The 24,873-nt window shown below is 35.0% G+C and overlaps 1 protein-coding gene across 3 annotated transcripts in view; it reads right to left on the reverse strand.

Annotated features, from left to right (window-relative positions):
* Positions 1-24,873, reverse strand: part of AIMP1 (aminoacyl tRNA synthetase complex interacting multifunctional protein 1) — a 60,342-nt gene that overhangs the window by 27,482 nt on the left and 7,987 nt on the right. For all 3 annotated transcript variants that reach the window (XM_079919209.1, XM_079919208.1, XM_079919210.1), the window contains exons 2-6: positions 16,482-16,615; positions 14,351-14,464; positions 11,432-11,599; positions 5,527-5,738; positions 2,447-2,615 (exon numbers count right to left, since the gene is read on the reverse strand). In XM_079919209.1, the coding sequence (XP_079775335.1) occupies positions 2,447-2,615; positions 5,527-5,738; positions 11,432-11,599; positions 14,351-14,464; positions 16,482-16,615 (797 nt within the window). The remainder of the gene's footprint in view (positions 1-2,446; positions 2,616-5,526; positions 5,739-11,431; positions 11,600-14,350; positions 14,465-16,481; positions 16,616-24,873) is intronic.

Here is a 24,873-nt window from a genome sequence, read left to right on the forward strand (position 1 = left end):
AAAGGTAAATCTCTAGACACTGAGCACATCAAGTGAACATCAAAATGTACCAGCAGACACCTTAAGCTTTAAAATGTAGAACATATGCTGAAAAATACAGTACTGATAAATCATGGCTCTCTCTGGGAAAAGGAAAACAAACAAACAAAAAATAAGACTAATGCTCTGTTGCATACATAGTATTAACTGTTATTTCCTTTTAGATTTACTGCTACAGAAGCAGTAAGCTATGTGGAAGCATAAGTAGGATAAGTACTAACAGACCTCATGTCCCCAAGTTTATCAATTATTCGATGCTGTTCAGCTTGGTTAAGCATTTTATAAGTTATAAGAGAATAATTCAAACAACCTCATAGGCTACTTTAATGTTAGGTTTTTCCCTTTCACTTTACAAATTTTTTTATATGTTAGCTACATATTCATGTGGTAAGGCACAAGGAGAAACTATGAATATGAAAGAAATATCAGACTTTGGAATGATGTAAACATAAACACACAAACAGCCAAACAGATTGGAAGATTCAAAAATATAGTAAAAGCAAGAAATCCACACTGGGCTATTAGCATCTCTAATGCTAAATCACTGAGTAACTTAAAAAAAAAAAATTTCAATATACGTTAACAGTAACATCCAGATAATAACTGATTCAAGTGCTGAAACATCTGTTAACTCTAAACTGATTCAAGTGCTGAAATATTTATCTGTTAATTCTATAAGATAAGGGAATGAAAGCTCTCATAGAAATAAAAGAACTATAAGCCTTTTCTAATGAAATAGCCCATATGAATTCACAGCAAGCAACAATCAACAAAAATGCTGACAGTATTAGAGATTCAGGCACATCTAGCGTTTGATCCTTCTACAAACTCTGTATAACCTTAAGCAAGTAACTTAAGTATTATTGGGTCTCAGTTTCCAAATTTGTAAAATAGTGGGTTAAAGTAGATGATTTCTTCCAGTTCTAAACATCTGACTCTACAATTTATATCAAAAAATAAAACTTAAAATGTATTCATCTTAAATATTTAAATAAAAAGGAAGGCAAATTTTAATCTGAAAGGGTAAACCAAGATTTTTGTTTTTTTTCTTCAATGTGTGCTGAATCTTAAAAGAAAAAGTTTGCTTCTATTTTCATTCCATTCCAATTTGGTGAAATAGAATTTCAGGTTTGTCAGGTATACACATGACGGCCTACCCAAAAGCATGAGGTTTGACGAAGTGTTCTGATACCCTGGTAAGTAGAGTGGTGATCGTGTGCTCCTAGAACCAAAAGCTATTATGCTGCTTTGAGAAATGACTGAGACTGGGATTTTCCCAAAACCTGCTTTACCAAAAAAAGTTCTCAGAGCACAGACCATCATGATCTTCAATCTACCAAGGTTCAAGACATACACATGGATTCAAAGTCACACATACTTGTTAAACAACCCCATGTTTTTTAGATTAGTATACTTTTTATTAGGAGTTGGGAGCTGAGTTTCATGGGAATTACCCATGCTTTCATCCATTTTTAAAAATCTTATCATTCCAATGTTAAAATTCTTCGTGTCTCAATATTATCATCAAACACAGTTAACATAGGATTAAAAAAACAGGCCTAATAATCCTATCAGCCTTGCTATTCCATTAAAACTCATTTGTTTTCATAAATACATCTCCAAATAAATTTTTACTTTTAAACCTAATTCTACTTGTTATCCTAATTTACTTCTGCTTTTCCTTACTCTAGGCAAATGAACATCCTCTGTAAATACAGTCTTTTAATTTCTAACTGTTTTTCCTCTTATGAGGTCTTCAACTTTTATGAAAGAAATATTTATTCTACATCTGCCAAGCATCCTTTCTTTACTGCTTCAAAGACCTATTTGAAGAAATGTTCTCATGCATTATGAAGTTTCATCCATCTCAGGAGCATTTTACTACAGAAAAGTAGCAATATGAAATGAACTTTCCTCTTAGATTATTAAAATAAATATGAATTTCTACTTAGAGTTTTCCTCTAAATCCTCAAGTCTAGTAAAAGCATATGCAAGTATATTACTAGACCGACTTGGAGAATTATGCATTTCCCCCTCCCTCTTCATCTCTTCATCTTTCTGTGTTGCATTCTGAGATAATCTACAGCTTAAATGATTTTGTAGCACATTAACTGGTTCTCTATTCTTATGACACTTCTGCTATGGAGGTATCAAAATCAGTATTTCACTTAGGGTAAAATCTCTCTGGTGTTTTATGAAATTTGAGTGTTCATGGGAACGGAATAGTTAGACAGTTGTGCCATCTTGAGTCGATCTCAATAAACTCAATAATATCACTAATAATGATCATCTAATGTAAAGTCTTACAAGTCATTTACAGGATTGACTTTAAATTTAAACATTCCAAGCATAGCTTTGAGAACAATGATTCCCAAACTATTTTAAATAATGACTAACAAATACTTACCAGGGAAAGCATCAAAGGTAATTCTGTCTCCAGGAACAGACCCATTAGGAGGTGCCAAGATTTCAACTTTGTCTGGTGAACTAGCACACATCACCATTGCCTGAGATACTACTCCCCTCATCTTTGCAGGTTTCAGGTTACAAAGTAAAATCACCATCCGATTTTGCATCTGTGTGAAATATAAATTGGTGATTAAAGATGTCTAGAGATTTAGAATAATCTTATCTAGAATACATTAAGGTACACCTAATATGCTAAATATCAAATGTCCTATTTTTGTGGCTGTTTTTATCCTTATCTGTGTCCAAAATCTTTTATGTTGTTAAGAAGTCTTATATCAACATGAAAAAAAAATTCTACAAATTGACAATGCATTAGAGATCAAACAGCAGAGGCAATAATAGGCATTAGAGATCAAACAGCAGAGGCAATAATATTTCACTTAAATATAAATAAAGAAATGGCTGAGTGAAACAGATTTGGTTTTGAATTTAATCTGCCATGTACTAGCAATGAGGCTGTATAAAGTTGATCTCCCTGTTTCCTCACAAAAGGAGGGAAATGATATTAAAGACTTGTCACAAGGATTAAATCACAACTAAGTATTTAGCTTATCATTAGCACTAAAATAAATGCACATTTTTTCTCCTATATGTTTGATCATTTCCAATACTATGCAAGGTTCATTTCCTAAGTTAAAAAATACTGATCATTTAACAATTCAAGCATTGTGCACACTACAATGAACAATTATGGCTATTTCTATAATTTGTTAAAGAAGTACATAAAAATTTCTGTAAACTTCATATTTACTACCAAATTCTATGATTAAAAAAAATTAGCCTAAGGCTCAAATTTAAAAGGCCCCCATTTTGGAGGTCTTCATGAATTCTTATTGTCTTCAAACAAATAACTGTAAAACGCCACATATATGGGAACTTCAAAAGAAAAGTTATAGCAAATATGTATAAGAAAAACAACAGGGTTAGCTAGATGCAATCTGTTAAGAATCAGATGAGAGCTGTGGACCTTTACCTTAGAAAAATAAACAAATGCACAAAATTTGGTATGCAGTTTTGGGGAGCTAAGTGCTATTACTTTATAGACTGCTTACTAGTACTGACTTGTTGGGTTAGATACAGATGTGTACATAAATAGCTTTGCTTATGGCTGTGAATGATAGCTTCTGGAAGAGAAGAAAAAGTCTGTAACTTATGAGAACAAAAACGTTGAAGCCCCAAGGAGGAGGAGTTTTTCCAATTTGAGCTGGCTCAAGATCAGTTGGTTCTTTTCTCCAGGGCTCCTTATGAACCTAACTTCATAAGTAGTTATAAAGGAGCCCTGGTCCTATACAAAACGGATGTTAAAAAGAAAAAGCACACACATGTGCCAAGTCTATCTTTTTTTCACAGATAAGAGAAATTTCTTCACTGATCTCCTTAATTCCATCTTTCTCCCCTCCACAAAGCAACCGGATGATACTACTAATATGTGACACAGAGCATATTACCCCTTAGCTCAAAAATCCTCCAATGGCTTTCATCTCACTCAGAATAAAAGCCCACATTTTTACAATGATCTCTAATACCCTATATCATTTGGCATCTTCATCTCTGATTTCATCTCCCATGACATTTCCCCTTATTTAGTCTGCTACAGTGACACTGGCCTCCTGCTGTTCTTTGAACATCCCAGGAATACTTCTGACTCAGGGCTGCCTGAAAATGCTCTCCCGCCAGACAGAATGACTTGCTTTCTTCATTTTCTTAGACCTTTACTTAAATATCACTTTCTTTGGTCTTCCATGGCCACTTTATATAAATGACAACATCTTCCTAGTCTCAATACTTCCTAGATTCTTTCCCTACTTCATTTTTCTCCTGATATTTATCACCATTTAACACACTATATATTATGATTTTCTGACTCCCTCATAGGGATATAAGTTTCACAAAGGCAGGGCTTTTTGTTTTTTTAAGCAAATCTATTTATCTATCTATCTATCTATCTATCTATCTATCTATCTTTCAATTTTAATTCACTTGCCTAGAATAGTTCCTGGCACAGTATAGGTGCTCAATAAATATTAGCATCTAGAAATAGGAATGAATAAATGTAGGAATTTATGCAAGTTCACAAAGCCAATAAGCAACAAAGTTGGCAAAGGACTGAGAGGCAGAACTATTTTAATGTTGAAGTCTATGGTCTTTGCAATATCTCAAGCCCTATGGGGCAGAGGAGATAGGTAAATGATGCAAATTACTACAGAAGATGTCTAGAAAGAGCAAATTGAAAACTATTACTGTCTTTGATTCGTTCCATGGTCATTGGAAATATAGATACATTTAAATATCTAAATAATAAAATACAAAACATCAATTTCTTTTTGCGGTACGCAGGCCTCTCACTGTTGTGGCCTCTCCTGTTGCGGAGCACAGGCTCCAGACACGCAGGCTCAGCGGCCATGGCTCACGGGCCCAGCCGCTCCGCAGCATGTGGGATCTTCCCAGACTGGGGCATGAACCCGTGTCCCCTGCATCGGCAGGCGGACTCTCAACCACTGTGCCACCAGGGAAGCCCCAAAACATCAAATTTTTAATGAATAAAGGAATACCATTAAAAATTGCAAGTTCAATCTTCATGATCCCCTCTCCTCTTTCGTCTTCAGGTATGAAAATATTTCTTGAGTTATAAAGAAATAAAACTTGCTTTCTTAATTTTAGATTGGTACTTTCTGAATTATATAACAATGATTTTAAAAATCAAGGAATAAAATTCCATGATGGAACAATGTTGTTAAATACCAAACTAAAAACATTTTTAAAAATTGAGAAAAAAAACCCATATCATTTCTTCTTTCTATGTTCCTGAATTTGATCGTAATTTACAGATGTTTTGCAAGTTTTTGCTAGTTTTATGCACTTTTTGGTGGAATTCATTACATTCAAACCAATCAACTGAATTAATCAATACCGGCTCATGTTGTGCAGTATGATACAAAAATTAAATGAAAAAACATTAAGAAAGAGGGAATGAAGGTGAAATGTATATGTAGAAATAATTTTAGCTATACAGATTACCTGTTCAAGAGGAACATGATTCACCAGGCCACTGACAACTGTTCTTAAGGCTGTTTCTCCAACATCTACCTCTTCTACATACAAAGAATCTGCATCAGGGTGTTTTCTGGCAGTGGTGATACAACCAACTCGAAGATCCAGACGGGATACATCAATAGGCTTAGAGTCAGCACTTCCTCCTGCTGGTTGTTGTTTTTTCTCCTTCTTCTCTCCTAAAAATATTTATAAATGGATAAACATCAGAAGTAAAAATACACTATGAGGGCTTCCCTGGTGGTGCAGTGGTTGAGAGTCCGCCTGCCGATGAGGGGACACGGGTTCGTGCCCCAGTCCGGGAAGATCCCACATGCTGGGGAGCGGCTGGGCCCGTGAGCCATGGCCACTAAGCCTGCGCGTCTGGAGCCTGTGCTCCGCAATGGGAGAGGCCACAACAGTGAGAGGCCCGTGTACCGAAAAAAAAAAACCAAAAAACCAAACAAACAAAAAAAAAACACTATGAAAATCTCTATAGCATTGATGCTGTTGAGCTTAAAAGAAAAAAAAAAAAATGAGTGTTTATCTCCTATCTTCATTTAAATAACAAAGGAAAGAATTACTCATGTCACAATATTTGAACCCTTTTTAAGCAATTTCTCTGTTGAATTAACTGTCTATATCTCTAGTTAAAGACACAGAGTAGATGTTGGTAATCTATAGCTCAAGGGCAAATCCAGCCCACTACCTGTCAAAAAGTTTTATTAGAACAAAATCATGTTCATTAATTTACATGTTGTCTATGGATACTTTGGTACTATGGCAGAGTGTAGTAGTTGTAACAGAGACTTTATGGCCAGCAAATAACGTTTTAAAGAGAAAATTTGCCTTTCCCTGAAACAGAAGTGTAGAAAATCCTTTAAGATTTAAGATTTACTGTGACTCTAGAGAGTCACATTTTATTCTGATTATGTTTATAAAATTCTACTTTTATTTATATGCTGATAATATAACTCTTATTAGCATAAGATTACTTTAGCCATTGAGTCAAAATGCAACCTGTATAGAGTTCATATTCCTAAAGTTTACATTTAGCCTCTCTGGCAGAAAAAAAATGTAAAACAAAACAAAAACTTATTTACCTCCCAATCTTAAGAGATAAGTTATTATGGCTTGAAACATTGTTTTGTTTGTTTTTTGTTTGTTTGTTTTTTGTAGTACGGGCCTCTCACTGTTGTGGCCTTTCCCGTTGCGGAGCACAGGCTCCGGACGCGCAGGCTCAGCGGCCATGGCTCACGGGCCCAGCCGCTCTGCGGCATGTGGGATCTTCCTGGACCGGGTCACAAACCCATGTCCCCTGCATCGGCAGGCGGACTCTCAACCACTGCGCCACCAGGGAAGCCCGAAAACATTGTTTCTTAACTATTTCTTTGTTTTATCTTTGAACAAATATTTACTCAGATCTACGGCACTGAAAAAAGTAAGATGAGTGGCACATGCTAGCTAAGCACTAAAAATCTCTTTTAAGAAAGACAGATGTATACAGTGAACATGTGATAAATATTACATACACAAAGAAATATAGAAGCACAGAGAAGAATAATTCTGCCTGGAGTAGGAATAGATGATTTTGTGTAAAAAGCATTCACAATTTACACAAAGATAGTCTATAAAAAAGAAGGTAGAGATAGTTTAAAATAATGGACAATTTTTACTTTCATTAGAAAATTTTTAAAAAATACTATTTTCCATGTAACATATTAGCAAAGATTTTTTTAAAGAGTAAAAGCCCAAATGATATAGAAATATATATATAAAATTACTACAAAAATCTTAATAGTAGTTATCTTTGAGTGATAAACCATACATTTATTTTAAAATACTACATACATACTACTATAACAGCATAATATAGCTATTTTCATATACATTTTTAAACTTTACTCTCTAGGCATTTGAAATACCTTTATCAGGAATCCACATTCCAGAGGTGATTGCAAATATCAAAATCTATACCAAGAACTTTGTTAGTCATCTTAAGGGATTTTAGAAATGTTTCATTAACAAATGAGTGATGCTTATAAGTGGCAGTATAGAAAGACTGTATGGGTGCCACAACCCTTGTGTGAGCAGAATTTTGGAATCTGGCAATCTTAGCAGCCAAACACCAATGGAACAGCCTTCTAATCCAGCACTGTCCAATATAGTAGTTGCCAACCCTACAGAGCTATTAACATTTAAATTTAAAATAATTAAAAATTCAGTTCTTTAGTCATACTAGACACATTTCAAATAGCTGCATGTGGTTATTGTCTACTGTGTTGGATAATGCAGCTATACAGAACAGGAAGTTCTATTGAACAGAGGCATTCTAGACCTAGATCTCCATTTGGTTTTGTGTGCTCCCTCCTCCTCCAAAGGAAGACTTTGTTGTCTCATTTGACTAGAAGGTTGGCTGACCCTGCAGCCACTGTAACTCATCCTCTTTGAGGATGGACTTCACCAAACTTATAAGAACAGGCTGCATGACTGTTCTGTGCCTACTTAATAAAATTCATAAAGTGAAAGAATTAGTCTGAACTGCTTTCTTTGTAAACATACCACCTAGTGGTGAAGTTATGTAGGAGAGGATGTACAGCCACTAACTACTTCTAACAGAGGCTATTGATGCTTACTAAAAGAACTCAGAAGTGCTAAAATGGCTTAGGTTAGCTCACAGATCCCTGAGCCATTTTATATTTTCCAAAAAAATTTTAACTAAGTTTAAATACTATGAGAGGCATGTATAATGAATTATAAAAGCACATTTTTAGACATACCTGGGGAAATGAAGTCCAGAAAGGAATAAAGGAAAGTTAAATAAAAAAAGGAGTCAGATTTATGATTAGAAAAATAGCTTTAGCAGCAATGGAAGGACAGACTAGAAAAAATGAGGCTTGAACATTAATTTAGATGAGATCATGAGAACCTGAACTACCTGGTAGCACCTAACAAAACGGAGGAACAGAGCTGTGCTCCAGATACGTTGTGGTGGTAGGAATTACAGGCATACCTGATTTTATTGTGCTTCCCTTTACTGCACTTTGCAGATACTGCATTATTTACAAATTGAAGGTTTGTGGCAACCCTGCATCAAGCGTTTCTTGGCCCCATTCTTCCAACAGTATTTGCTCACTTCGTGTCTTTGTATCACATTTTGGTAATCCTCACAGTATTTCAAACTTTTTCCTTATTACTATATTTGTTATGGTGATCTGTGGCTGTGATCTTTGATGTCACTACTGTAATTGTTTGGGGGTACCACAAGCCATGTCCATATAAAATGCTGAACTTAATAAATGTTGTGTGTGTTCTGACTGTCCACCAACAAGCCAACCCGTCTCTCTCCCTCTCCTCGGGCCTCCCTACTCCCTGAAACACAATATTGAAATTAAGCCAATTAATTACCCTACAATGGTCTCTAAGTGTACAAGTGAAAGGAATAGTCACACATTCTTCACGTTCAAAAGCTAGAAATGAGTAAGCTTAGTGAGGAAGGCATGTCAAAACCCAAGATAGGCCCAAAGCTGGATCTCTTCTGCCAAACAGCCAAGTTGTGAATGCAAAGAAGTTGAAGAAAACTAAAAGTGCTACTCCAGTGAAGACATGAATGATAAGAAAGCAAAACAGCCTTATTGTTAATATGGAGAAGTTTTAGTGGCCTGGATAGAAGAGCACACCAGCCATAACATTCCCTTAAGCCAAAGCCTAACCCAGAGCAAAGCCCTCTCTTCAATTCTGTAAAGGCTGAGAGAGATGAGAAATCTGCAAAAAGAAAAGTTTAAAGCTAGCAGTGCTTAGTTCATCAGCTTTAAGGAGAGAAGTTATCTCCATAACATAAAAATTCAAGGTGAAGCAGCAAGTGCTGATGTAGAAGCTACAGCAAGTTATCCAGAAGATCTAGCTAAGATAATTAATGAAGTGGCCACACTAGACAACAAATTTTCAATGCAGATGAAACAGCCTTCTATTTGTAGGAAGATGCCATCTAGGACTTTCACAGCAAGAGAGGAGAAGTCAATGCCTGGCTTCAAAGGACAAGCTGACTCCCTTGTTAGGGGCCAATGTAGCTGGTGACTTGAAGTTGAAGCCAATGCTCACTTACCATTCTGAAAATCCTAGGGCCTTTAAGAATGATGCTAAATCTATTCTGTTTGTGCTCTATAAATGGAACAACAAAGCCTGGATGACAGTGTGTCTGTTTACAACATGGTTTACAAAATATTTTAAGCCCACTGTTGTGACTTTCAGCTCACAAGAATGATTCCTTGCAAGATGTTACTGCTCACTGACAATGCACCTGGTCACCCAAGAGCTCTCATAAAGATGTACAATGAGATTAAGGTTGTTTTCACACCTGTTAACACAACATCCATGCTATATGGATAGCCCATAGCCCATGGATCAAGAAGTTTGACTTGCAAGTCTTATTCTTTAAGAAATATATTTTTTAAAGCTATAGCTGCCATACATAGTGATTCCTCTGATGGATTTAAGCAAACTAAATTGAAAACCTTCTGGAAAGGACTCACCATTCTAGATGCCATTAAGAATATTTGTGATTCATGGAAAGAGGTCAAATATCAACAGTAACAGGAGTCTGGAAGAAGCTGATTCTAATCCTCATATATAACTTGTGGGGTTCAAGATTTCAGTGGAGGAAGGAACTGCAGATGTGGTGGAAATAGCAAGAGAATTAGAAGTGGAGCTTGAAGATGTGACTAAATTGCTGCAATCTCATGATAAAATTTTAATGGATAAGGAGTTGCTTCTAATGGATGAGAAAAGAAAGTGGTTTCTTGATATGAAATCAACTCCTGGTGAAGATGCTGGGAAGACTGTTGAGGATAACAAAGGATTTAGAATATTACATAAACTTAGTTGATAAAGCAATGGCAAGGTTTGAGAAGACTGACTCCAATTTGGAAAGAAATTCTACTGTGGGTAAAATGCTATCAAACAGCATGTGTGCTACAGAGAAATAGTTTGTGAGAGAAAGATTCAATCAGTACAGCAAACTTCACTGTTGTCTTATTTTAAGAAACTGCCACAGGCCCCCACCCTTCAGAAATCATGAGCCTGATCAGTTAGCAGCCCTCAACATTGAGAAAAGACTCTCCCCAAGCAAAAAGAGGATGACTTGCTGAAGGTTCAGATGATGGTTAGCATGTGTTAGCAATAAAGTATTTTTAACTAAGTTATATACACTATTTTTTTTAGACACACTGCTATTGAACATTTAACAGACTACAGTATAGTATAAACATAACTTTCATATGTACTAGGAAACCAAAAAATTCTTGTGACTTGCTTTCTTGTGATATTTGCTTTATTGCAGTGGCCTGGAACTGAACCTGCAATATCTCTGAGGTATGCTTGTATAGGTTTTGGTAGCCAATTAAATATGAAATTGAGGGACAGGGACAAGTTAAGCTTGACTCTAAGATTTCTACTCTAGTTGCCTAAGTGGACTGTGATATACTTTGCACTTCAGATCTTAATGGGTTCCTAAAACTTCAACACCCCCATGCTAGTTCAGAAATTCTGGTTTGACTGGAATATCCCTTTCGTATCTTCACAACTGGTTCTAAGCTAACTTTCTACCTGTGATTTCTCTGAAACTATCCCCTATATATACACCTAAATTCAGTCATACCAAACTACACATGGGCCTCTATACTTAATCTCTCCTTTTTTTTAGTTATGCTGGTCCCTCTACCTCAAATGCCACACTCTTATCCTGTCATCCTTTAGAGCCCAGGTTCCATTATCCTATTGTTCCTAACTTTAGTTCATAAAAGTCTGAACTTTCTTCTTGACACCATTATTATCAAAAATGCTGACATGTGATAAACGAGTCAAGTGCCAAATAACTTCAACTGTTCAAAAATACCTTTCTTTTCAATTTTCTCTTTCATCTTTTCTTCTTCTCCTCCTCCTCCTTTTATCTGCTCTTTGGCACCAGAAGATATGGCTGTTATTGGTATAGACTGTATCACATTTTCAGAAACCGCAGAATCAGCTTGCAGTGGAATACCAGATGGGAATGGTATCTGTTTTACTGAGAGAGAAAATGAAAATAATGTCGTTTATATTAAACAACAAACAAATGGAAAACTGTGAATAACAAATATGAACTCTTTATTTTTTTTAATTGAAATATAGTTGTAAATATTATGTTACAGGTGTACAATATAGTGATTCACAATTATTAAACGTTATACTCCATTTATAGTTATTATAAAATATTGCCTATATTCCCCATAATGTACAATATATCCTTGTACAAACAATAGTTTGTACCTCTTAATCCCCAACTCCTATATTGCCCCTCCCCCTTCCCCTCTCCTGAGTGGTAACCACTGGTTTGTTTTCTAAATCTGTGTCAGCTTCTTTTTTATTATATTCACTAGGTTGTTATAATTTTTAGATTCCTCCTATAAGTGATACAGTATTTGCCTTTTTCTGTCTGACTTATTTCACTCAGCATAATACTCTCTGAGTCCACACATGTTGCTGCAAATGGCAAAATTTCATGCTTTTTTATGGCTGAGCAGTACTCCACTGTGTTTGTATGTATATACTACATCTTCTTTATCCATTCATCTGTTGATGGACATTTAAGTTGCTTCCATATCTTGGCAATCGTAAACAATGCTGCTATGAACACTGGGGTGCATGTATCTTTTTGAATTAGTGTTTTTGGTTTTTTGGATATATAACTAGGAGTGGAACTGCTGGGTCATATGGTAGAACATGAACTCTTCTTAAAAAGGAAATTCAGTGTGTATGATTATCAAGTCTCTACTATCTGAGACTGTAGAAAGGCTACCAAGAAATTAAGTTTATTTTAACCATAAAAGAATAAATGCATTATTCTCCTTCAATCACTAATGATTAAACTGAGAAAATTTTAGATGGCAACAATGTAAGCTAGTATTTATTATAAACTTACTATGTCCCAGACACTTTTCAAAATGCTTTATCTGAATTAACTCTTGTAATTCTCATAAATACCCTAAGCAATAAGTTTTATTCATATCCACGTTTACAGATGATCAAGCCGAGCCATACAGAAGTTAAGAAACTGGCCCATCACACGCATAGTGAGTAAGGGAAGTAAGAATTTATACCCAGGTTGTCTATCTCCAGAGATTACACCCCCTCATGGTTTGGCAAGATGGCATGTTTTTCACTCAGGTTTTCTCTTAAGTTGAACAATCAACTGAAAAGATGTTTTAGTAACAATCATCAGAAGTAATGGAGAGATAGCAGCATTATTTGCCCATAATTCTGTTTCAAAAAACATTTTAAAGAAGTGAAGAAAATTGCTCCAGCAATGTTAAAAACATACTCACTGCCTAGTGAACATGGAAGAATATAATCTTGTGAGGGATTTTGATGTGGCTTATATTCCAGCCAATATTCAAACCACTTTTCAGAGGTATTTTTAAGTTCTTTCAAGGCTTCTTTTAGTAATATGAAGCTCCATCTACCCCTATTTTATGTTTCAACAAGACAGAATTCAGTACTTTAATTCAAACTGTTTGTTTCAGCGTTTTATTAAGATCACAGCTTAAAAGTTTAATGTTTACAGGGAGATCTTCTAGAACTGGGAGAAATGAAAAGCAGTTTTACACTGCTAATATTTTACCGGTTTATTTAATTCTGCACATGTATTCCAAATCTCCTAATCTTGGAAAACATCAATTATTTTCAAGTGAAAATAATATTCTCTCCAGTTGATAGTTTTAAGCATACATTATTGGCTTTTTCCTCTTACTTTTATTTAGCTAGGGTAGAATGCATACTAGAGCATTCAGAATAACTTAGTGAGAGAATAAAGGTCAAAAGGGAGTAGTAAGACAGGGTTTCACTACACCTGGGCCTCCTTAATTCACCCAGGAAGGATTTTCTACAATATAATCAAATGTTTTTCCATGTGGTACTTTGAAATTATAATAGAACTATTCATACTATTAATGTCATTTTATAATAATGTGAATTTATCTAGAAACCTTTAAAATAATTCAATAAAAATTTTCTTTTTTTTTTCAACATAAATGTTGGAATGATAATTATATGCTGGCTTGGGTAACTTAAAAATAGTATTTGAGGGCTTCCCTGGTGGCGCAGTGGTTGAGAGTCCGCCTGCCGATGCAGGGGACACAGGTTCGTGCCCTGCTCTGGGAAGATCCCACATGCCGCAGAGCGGCTGGGCCCATGAGCCATGGCCGCTGAGCCTGCGCGTCCGGAGCCTGTGCTCCGCAACGGGAGAGGCCACAACAGTGAGAAGCCCGCGTACCGCAAAAAAAAAAAAAAAAAAAAGTATTTGATTTCAGGCAAATGACTACACATCTCTAAGCTTCAATGTGTAAAACAAGGATATTTGTATATATGTAATTTTAAGGATAAAATATATAATGTATACAAAGCACTTGGCACATAGTGCCTGGCATAAAGCCAAACTTAGTAAATGTTAACTAAATATTATTATGGCTTATTTTCAACAACTATATAGTGACATAGTTGATGATGATCAAGGGAATAGTGATGATCAAGTTTAATAGGGAATAGTGATGATCACAGTACAGAGATTAGAAGTACAGCTTTCTGAACTCCAGCTTTGACACTTTTTGCATGATCTTAGGCAAGATCATTTATTTGCATTTTCTAAGTCTGTATTTTCTCTTCAGTATAAGAGGATAAATGCATGAATGCGTGAGTAGCCAAGCATAAAACCTAACTTAATAAACAATATAATAATTATTATTATGAATAAAAACAACCTATCATTTCTGTAATTAATCACCTCCATTTTGAATTTCTGCCTTAATTAGCTCTTGTTTCAATTCTTCAATTTCTTTCTTCAATTTAGCATTTTCAACTCGAAGTTTCTTCTCTTCTCTCAAAGTTGCCTGCAAAACTGGGATCAAGAACAACCAGTTAAGATACAGCTGTTTTCTAAAAGGTTTCTTATGGATACTACTTAAAAAAAGCATAGCCAGTTTAAACAAAGCTAGTAACCAAAAGTTTGGCCAGTTTCTTTATATCAGTTTAGTATTTATTAAAATAACATGATATTTAAAAGAGAGAGAAAAACGGGGAAAAAATCTGTGGAATAATAACAACATAAAAGGTTTTGTTTATCAATCATTTTCCTAGCTTTTATAAACATTCTTATGAACCTGGCTCAGAGTGTCAGTAACAGGTTAACTGTAAGAAAGAGAGACAAATATTAGACATATTAAACTTTTAAAAAAGTCTAAGATCTAATAATGATACCAAACAATAAAAAAATTTCTCATTTCTTCTTTTTTAGTGATTACCTTGTAAAAGGAACTGAATAATCTTTTACTCCTAATGTCTCAAAAGTTAAGCTGGTCAAACATTTAATGAATGAAATAACTTCAAAGATTTGCTCAACACATAATATTCGAGGTCAGCAATAAGGTATACAAAAATATAAAAGAAAAACAGTGATTCTTGGTGGGGTTGCTACTGCTCGCTAGGTGGGATTTTGAAAATCTGTGGGAGTATTTTTTGTTGTCACAAATAACGGGAGTCATTACTGGCATTTGTTAGGCAGGGGTCAGGGATGCCAGATGTCCTGAAATATGCTAGATATTCCAGTAAAATGAAGAACCGTCTTACATTCTGCAGGATTTTGCAGCGGCCCATTGTACATTTGTATACGTGAAAATCCTGTTAATTATTTGAGCCTAGATCCTAATTACTTTTTATATATAAACATTCTTAAACATTTTCATTATAATCTGAATTTTCTAGGAATCAAGTACCACGTAAATCAAGAGTAGACTGTACTTTGTTTTGTTCAAGAGCTTTACATAAAGAATCATTCATCATTCTGAGTAAATCAACAACATGACTGAAAGCTGCTTTTGGTATCTGAGTTGTCTATACAAAGGCACACTACTGTATCAATCTGTATTATACCTGTTGCATTTTTGGTGACATCATGTATGTGAACCATGTAGCATGTGACCCTCTCATATGTCAGGCAGTATAGTCCTGCCTAAGTATTTACTTACTGAAATACACATTTTTATTATTACTACTATTCAAAAATTACTTCTTTTTTAATTCTCTTCTATATTACATATATTTCTAATCTCTTCATCTTACTAATGAAAATATTAAGAATTTTTAAAAATAAGAAAAATCCTTTTAAAATTTTAAGAAAAACAATAACAATGTTTATAAAACATTATAAAAATAATTAAAACAGTATTTAAAATTAAGAAAAAAATTGATAATGGGAAAAATTTTTAGAGAATGAATGTAGAATTCTATAAGCCATTCAGTTTTATGTAGCAAAGAAAAGCATTTATTTCTATAAGTGATGGTAAACATTCTGGTATTTTCATAACATTAACATTGGCTATTGAGAAATAAAATATACTTAAACAAACAAAACAGAAAACAACCTAAATTTTAAAAGCAGAAATTCAGATTTGATATTTTTTGTATGCACCATAGCAATTTCCATGTAAAACTTAAGCACTGGAAAAAAATGTAAAAATCATTTCAGAAAATACCCTAGCAGAGAGTAATGTGAAAGTATACATTTTCTTCTATACAAGGTTAGAGGAGATATTTGAGTTCATGTTTGACTCCACTCAATTTTATTCATTTTTAATCTCTAATTCTATACCAACTTATTTTAAGTATTTTCTTTTATCAGTCTTAAAATAATGTTGTTTTCTCTAAATATCACATATTCACTATACACCAATTCTAGCTTATCTTAACCCTATATTATTTCACTCATAATTGTAATATTAAAGGAATATAGAACTCATCATCAAGTTTGTGAAGTAATAATATATGTGGTAAACATATATATATTTTTTTGCTATGTCAATATATGAATTCATTTTAAGTTATCTCCCTAGAAAATTTAAATTTTCAAATTTCCTTACTTGCTTTCTCCTTAAGAAGAGCAACTTGCTGCTTAAGATATTCAATAATTTGATCTGCCTCGGCACCCTTCTGTTCCAGTCTCTTGAGAACGGCATCACTGGTTGCCATTTTTGCCAAGAAACAGCAGAAAATCCTAAGTGAAAAAATGGAAGTGATACATTATACTGTAGAATGAATAAATTTATTGTACAGGACACCATGAACAAGCAGTATGAGACGAAAAACATTTTCTACCATAACAGAACGATGTTAGAAAAATACTCTTCCTCTGAAGAGCAACAAACCAAACAAGAGGCAGAAATGTTAATAGATTAATTCCTCATTCTGTTTGGAAAAGAAAATCAATTTTTTCCTAAAAGCATGAAAACATGCTATTTAATCATATTTTAGGTTGGAAAGTTTTAAAAAAAAGCTTTAAAATACTACAGAATACTATGACATAAGATAGGAACACTAAGGGACAGACTAACAACAACCTTAACTAAGGGATAACTGAGTACCACACCTGAGTTGCAAAGTAAAGACAATTGCTGAATTCCTTCTTTGTATGTTTCTTTCATATATTGGATATTTCTACTGTTTATTTAATTATGCACAAACTTACAAGTAAGGAAGAACATGTAAACTAGAAAAGACAAATATTAAAAGAAAAAGGTCGACAAATAGGAAAACACCAATATTAAACACATACCTACTCAGAAATAATTATCAGTATATATATACTGTATCCTTTGTAAAAAAAAATGAATTAGAATTTTAACTTTATAATAATGCATAGAAATTAGAAAACAAGATATCAGTAAGCAGAAAGATGCATATATAAGCAAAATTCTGAGATTAATTCATCACGTTAAAGTTCTAACCGCCAAATGTTAAGACAAATAGTCACACTCAGAAAAGACACGGTTAATCATTAACAATACTATGAACTGCTCTTTGTCCCTAATTTAACATCAATTTATAATCCAAAGTATGCCACAAGCATTGCTGAAATAATTCTAATTTTAAATAAATGATGCACACTCAATAAACAGTGAAATTTTTTGATAAAAAATGGCTAGTAGTGGACAAGATTGCTTTAAATTTCAAATTATTAGGCAATAACCATCCTATATAAAGAACATTCTAAGATGTTTACTATTTTTATAAAAAGAAAACCAACCCCAAAACACTTTATGCTAAAGTTGACAATTTATGATATGGAAGCAATTTTAAAAACCCTATAAAAATAAAGTTGCTAGTAATGAAGAAAATATAAATGGGGGGTGGGTGGTTAACCTGGAAAAGTCACAGTAAACTCCTCATCGACTATTATTTAATAGTTTAGAAAATGCAGAGGAAAAAAGTTACAAAAATGAAAATGAATATATAACCTTTTAAATTCTGCCAATTTTTACCAAAAGTGAGTACAGAATACCCTGTTGCTCCTCAAATGTCTGCAAAGCCAGAATCTTAGAGAAAACAATGTTAGTAACAGAGAAATCTTAGTGGAAAACACATCCACACATGTAAGCCATGAAGTCTTAAAAGAGAGAATAGAGAAGGATCCTACACAACCATTTTTAGTTTTTTAAGGAACCACCATATTGTTCTCCATAGTGGCTGTATCAATTTACATTCCCACCAACAGTGCAAGAGGGTTCCATTTTCTCCACACCCTCTCCAGCATTTGTTGTTTGTACATTTTCTGATGATGCCCATTCTAACTGGTGTGAGGTATTACCTCACTGTAGTTTTGATTCGTATTTCTCTAATAATTAGTGATGGTGAGCAGCTTTTCATGTGCTTCTTGGCTCTCTGTATGTCTTCTTTACAGAAATGCCTATTTAGGTCTTCTGCCCATTTTTGGATTGGGCTGTTTATTTCTTTAATATTGAGCTGCATGAGCTGTTTATATATTTTGGAGATTAATCCTTTGTCCATTGATTTGTTTGCAAATATTTTCCCCCATTCTGTGGGTTGTCTTTTCGTCTTGTTTATTGGTTTCCTTTGCTGTGCAAAAGCTTTGAAGTTTCATTAGGTCCCAATTGTTTATTTTTGTTTTTATTTCCATTACTCTAGGAGGTAGATCAAAAAAGATCTTGCTGTGATTCATGTCAAAGAGTGTTCTTCCTATGTTTTCCTCTAAGAGTTTTATAGTGTCCAGGCTTACATTTAGGTTTCGAATCCATTTTGAGTTTATTTTTGTGTATGACGTTAGGGAGGGCTCTAATTTCATTCTTTTACATGTAGCTATCCAGTTTTCCCAGCACCACTTACTGAACAGACTGTCTCTTCTCCATTGTATATCCTTGCCTCCTCTGTCATAGATTAGTTGACCATAGGTGCGAGGGTTTATCTCTAGGCTTTCTATCTTGCTCCATTGAACTATGTTTCTGTTTTTGTGCCAGTACCATATTGTCTTCATTACTGTAGCTTTGTAGTATAGTCTGAAGTCAGGGAGTCTGATTCCACCAGCTCCGTTTTTTTCCCCCAAGACTGCTTTGGCTATTCGGTGTCTTTTGTGTCTCCATACAAATTTTAAGATTTTTTGTTCTAGTTCCGTAAAAAATGCCATTGGTAATTTGATAGGGATAGCATTGAATCTGTAGATTGCTTTGGGTAGTATAGTCATTTTCACAATATTGATTCTTCCAATCCAAGAACATGGTATATCTCTCCATCTGCTGGTATCATCTTTAATTTCTTTCATCAGTGTCTTATAGTTTTCTCCATACAGGTCTTTTGTCTCCCTAGGTAGGTTTATTCCTAGGTATTTTATTCTTTTTGTTGCAATGGTAAATGGGAGTGTTTCCTTAATTTCTCATTCAGATATTTCATCATTAGTGTATAGGAATGCAAGGGATTTCTGTGCATTAATTTTGTATCCTGCAACTTTACCAAATTCATTGATCAGCTCTAGTAGTTTTCTGGTGGCATCCTTAGGATTCTCTATGTATGGTATCATGTCATCTGCAAACAGTGACAGTTTTACTTCTTCTCTTCCAGTTTGTATTACTTTTATTTCTTTTTCTTCTCTGATTGCCGTGGATAGTACTTCCAAGACTATGTTGAATAACAGTGGTGAGAGTGGACATCCTTGTCTTGTTCCTGATCTTAGAGAAAATGCTTTCAGTTTTTCACCATTGAGAATGATGTTTGCTGTGGGTTTGTCATTTATGGCCTTTATTGTGTTGAGGTAGGTTCCCTCTATGCCCACCTTCTGGAGAGTTTTTATACATCGGTGTTGAATTTTGTCAAAAGCTTTTTCTGCAGACCAGTATCACTGATGAACATAGATGCAAAAATCCTCAACAAAATACTAGCAAACAGAATCCAACAGCACATTAAAAGGATCATACACCATGATCAAGTGGGGTTTATTCCAGGAATGCAAGGATTCTTCAACATACGCAAATCTATCAATGTGATAAACCATATTAACAAACTGAAGGAGAAAAACCATATGATCATCTCAATAGATGCAGAGAAAGCTTTTGACAAAATTCAACACCCATTTATGATAAAAACCCTGCAGAAAGTAGGCATAGAGGGAACTTTCCTCAACATAATAAAGGCCATATATGACAAACCCACAGCAAACATCATCCTCAATGGTGAAAAACTGAAAGCATTTCCACTAAGATCAGGAACAAGACAAGGGTGCCCACTCTCACCACTCTTATTCAACATAGTTTTGGAAGTTTTAGCCACAGCAATCAGAGAAGAGAAGGAAATAAAAGGAATCCAAATCGGAGAAGAAGAAGTAAAGCTGTCACTGTTTGCAGATGACATGATCCTATACATAGAGAATCCTAAAGATGCTACCAGAAAACTACTAGAGCTAATCAATGAATTTGGTAAAGTGGCAGGATACAAAATTAATGCACAGAAATCTCTGGCATTCCTATAGACTAATGATGAAAAGTCTGAAAGTGAAATCAAGAAAACACTCCCATTTACCATTGCAACAAAAAGAATAAAATATCTAGGAATAAACCTACCTAAGGAGACAAAAGACCTGTATGCAGAAAATTATAAGACACTGATGAAAGAAATTAAAGATACAAATAGATGGAGACATATACCATGTTCTTGGATTGGAAGAATCAACATTGTGAAAATGACTCTACTACCCAAAGCAATCTATAGATTCAATGCAATCCCTATCAAACTACCACTGGCATTTTTCACAGAACTAGAACAAAAAATTTCGCAATTTGTATGGAAACACAAAAGACCCCGAATAGCCAAAGTAATCTTGAGAACAAAAAAAGGAACTGGAGGAATCAGGCTCCCTGACTTCAGACTATACTACAAAGCTACAGTTATCAAGACGGTATGGTACTGGCACAAAAACAGAAAGATAGATCAATGGAACAGGATAGAAAGCCCAGAGATAAACCCATGCACATATGGACACCTTATCTTTGATAAAGGTGGCAGGAATGTACAGTGGAGAAAGGACAGCCTCTTCAATAAGTGGTGCTGGGAAAACTGTACAGGTACATGTAAAAGTATGAGTTTAGATCACTCCCTAACACCATACACAAAAATAAGCTCAAAATGGATTAAAGACCTAAATATAAGGCCAGAAACTATCAAACTCTTAGAGGAAAACATAGGCAGAACACTCTATGACATAAATCACAGCAAGATTCTTTCTGACCCACCTCCTAGAGTAATGGAAATAAAAACAAAAATAAACAAATGGGACCTAATGAAACTTCAAAGCTTTTGCACAGCAAAGGAAACCATAAACAAGACCAAAAGACAACCCTCAGAATGGGAGAAAATATTTGCAAATGAAGCAACCGACAAAGGATTAATCTCCAAAATTTACAAGCAGCTCATGCAGCTCAATAACAAAAAAACAAACAACCCAATCCAAAAATGGGCAGAAGACCTAAACAGACATTTCTCCAAAGAAGATATACAGATTGCCAACAAACACATGAAAGAATGTTCAACATCATTAATCATTAGAGAAATGCAAATCAAAACTACAATGAGATATCATCTCACACCAGTCAGAATGGCCATCATCAAAAAATCTAAAACAATAAATGCTGGAGAGGGTGTGGAGAAAAGGGAACCCTCTTGCACTGCTGGTGGGAATGTGAATTGGTTCAGCCACTATGGAGAACAGTATGGAGGTTCCTTAAAAAACTACAAATAGAACTACCATATGACCCAGCAATCCCACTACTGGGCATATACCCTGAGAAACTGAAATTCAAAAAGAGTCATGTACCAAAATGTTCATTGCAGCTCTATTTACAATAGCCCGGAGATGGAAACAACCTAAGTGCCCATCATCGGATGAATGGATAAAGAAGATGTGGCACATATATACAATGGAATATTACTCAGCCATAAAAAGAAACGAAATTGAGCTATTTGTAATGAGGTGGATAGACCTAGAGTCTGTCATACACAGTGAAGTAAGTCAGAAAGAAAAAGACAAATACCGTATGCTAACACATATATATGGAATTTAAGAAAAAAAAATGTCATGAAGAACCTAGGGGTAAGGCAGGAATAAAGACGCAGACCTCCTAGAGAACGGACTTGAGGTTATGGGGAGGGGGAAGGGTGAGCTGTGACGGGGCGAGAGAGAGTCATGGACATATACACACTAACAAACGTAGTAAGGTAGATAGCTAGTGGGAAGCAGCCGCATGGCACAGGGATATTGGCTCGGTGCTTTGTGACAGCCTGGAGGTGTGGGATAGGGAGGGTGGGAGGGAGGGAGACGCAAGAGGGAAGAGATATGGGAACATATGTATATGTATAACTGATTCACTTTGTTATAAAGCAGAAACTAACACACCATTGTAAAGCAATTATACCCCAATAAAGATGTTAAAAAAAAAAAAAGCTTTTTCTGCATCTATTGAGATGATCATATGGTTTTTATTCTTCAGTTTGTTAATATGGTGTATCACATTGATTGATTTACATATTATGAAGAACCCTTGCATCCCTGGGATAAATTCCACTTGATCATGGTGTATGATCCTTTTAATGTGTTGTTGGATTCTGTTTGTTAGTATTTTGTTGAGGATTTTTGCATCTATATTCATCAGTGATATTGGTCTATAATTTTTGTGTAGTATCTTTGTCTGGTTTTGGTATCAGGGTGATGGTGGCCTCATAGAATGAGTTTGGGAATGTTCCTTCCTCTGCAATTTTTGGACGAGTTTGAGAAGGATGGGTGTTAGCTCTTCTGTAAATGTTTGATAGAATTCACCTGTCAAGCCATCTGGTCCTGGACTTTTGTTTGTTGGAATAGTTTTTTTTTTTTTTTTTTTTTTTTGCGGTACGCGGGCCTCTCACTGTTGTGGCCTCTCCTGTTGCAGAGCACAGGCTCCAGACGCGCAGGCTCAGTGGCCATGGCTCACGGGCCTAGCCGCTCCACGGCATGTGGGATCTTCCCAGACCGGGGTACGAACCCGTGTCCCTAGCATCGGCAGGCAGACTCTCAACCACTGCGCCACCAGGGAAGCCCTGTTGGAATACTTTTAATCACAGTTTCAATTTCATTACTTGTGATTGGTCTGTTCATATTTTCTATTACTTCCTGGTTCAGTCTTGAAAGGTTACACCTTTCTAAGAATTTGTCCATTTCTTCCAGGTCGTCCATTTTATTGGCATAATATTGCTTGTAGTAGTCTCTTAGGATGCTTTGTATTTCTGCGGTGTCTGTTGTAACTTCTCCTGTTTCATTTCTAATTTTATTGATTTGAGTCCTCTCCTTTTTCTTGATGAGTCTGGCTAATGGTTTATCAATTTTATTATCTCAAACAACCAGCTTTTAGTTTTATTGATCTTTGCCACTTTTTACCTTGTTTCTATTGCATTTATTTCTGCTCTGATCTTTATGATTTTTTTTCTTCTTCTAACCTTGGGTTTTGCTTGCTCTTCATTCTCTAGTTCCTCTAGGTGTAACGTTAGATTGTTTATTTGAGATATTTCTTGTTTCTTGAGGTAGACTTGTATAGCTACAAACTTCCCTTAGAACTGCTTTTGCTGCATCCATAGGTTTTGGATCGTCATGGGTTCATTGTTATTTGTCTCTAGGTATTTTTTGATTTCCTCTTTAATTTCTTCAGTGATCTCTTGGTTATTTAGTAATGTATTGTTTAGCCTCCATGTGTTTGTGTTTTTTATGTTGTTTGCCCTGTAATTCATTTCTAATCTCATAGCATTGTGGTCAGGAAAGATGCTTGATATGATTTCAATTTTCTTAAATTTACTGTGGCTTGATTTGTGACACAAGATGTTATTTATCCTGGAGAATGTTCCATGTGCACTTGAGAAAAAAGTGTTATCTGCTGTTTTGGGTTGGAATGTTCTATAAATATCAGTTAAATCTATCTGGTCTATTGTGTCATTTAAAGCTTCTGTTTCCTTATTTTCATTTTGGATGTTGTGTCCATTGCTGTAAGTGAGGTGTTAACGTCCCCCACTATTACTGTGTTACTGTCAATTTCCTCTTTTATAGCTGTTAGCAGTTGCCTTATGTATTGAGCTGCTCCTATGTTGGGTGCTTATATAATTGTTATATCTTCTTGGATTGATCCCTTGATCATTATGTAGTGTCCTTCCTTGTCTCTTGTAACATTGTTTATTTTAAAGTCTATTTTATCTGATATGAGTATAGATACTCCAGCTTTCTTTTGATTTCCATTTGCATGGAATATCTTTTTCCATCCCCTCACTTTCAGTCTGTATGTGTCCCTAGGTCTGAAGTGGGTCTCTTGTAGACAGCATATAGATGGGTCTTGTTTTTGTATCCATTCATCCAGTCTTTGTCTTTGGTTGGGGCATTTAATCCATTTACATTCAAGGTTATTATCGATATGTATGCTCCTATTACCATTTTCTTAATTGTTTTGGGTTTGTTTTTGTGGGTCTTTTTCTTGTGTTTCTCACTGAGAGAAGTTTCTTAGCATTTGTTGTAAAGCTGGTTTGCGGTGCGGAATTCTCTTAGCTTTTGCTTGTCTGAAAAGCTTTTGACTTCTCCATCGAATGTGAATGGGATCCTTGCAGGGTAGAGTAATGTTGGTTGTAGGTTTTTCTCTTTCATCACTTTAAGTACATCCTGCCAGTCCCTTTTGGCCTGCAGTTTCTGCTGAAAAATGAGCTGATAACCTTACAGGGATTCCTTTGTATGTTATTTTCTGTTTTTCCCTTGCTGCTTTTAATATTTTTTCTTTGAATTTAATTTTTGTTAGTTTGATTAATATGTGTCTTGGTGTGTTTTTCCTAGGGTTTATCCTGTATGGGACTCTCTGTGCTTCCTGGAATTGGGTGACTATTTCCTTTCCCATCTTAGGGAAGTTTTCAACTATAATCTCTTCAAATATTACACCCTTTATTTTTCTCTTCTTCTTCTGCGACCCCTAT

This window comes from Stenella coeruleoalba, assembly GCF_951394435.1.
Source record: "Stenella coeruleoalba genome assembly, chromosome: 4".
Classification (NCBI taxonomy): domain Eukaryota; kingdom Metazoa; phylum Chordata; class Mammalia; order Artiodactyla; family Delphinidae; genus Stenella; species Stenella coeruleoalba.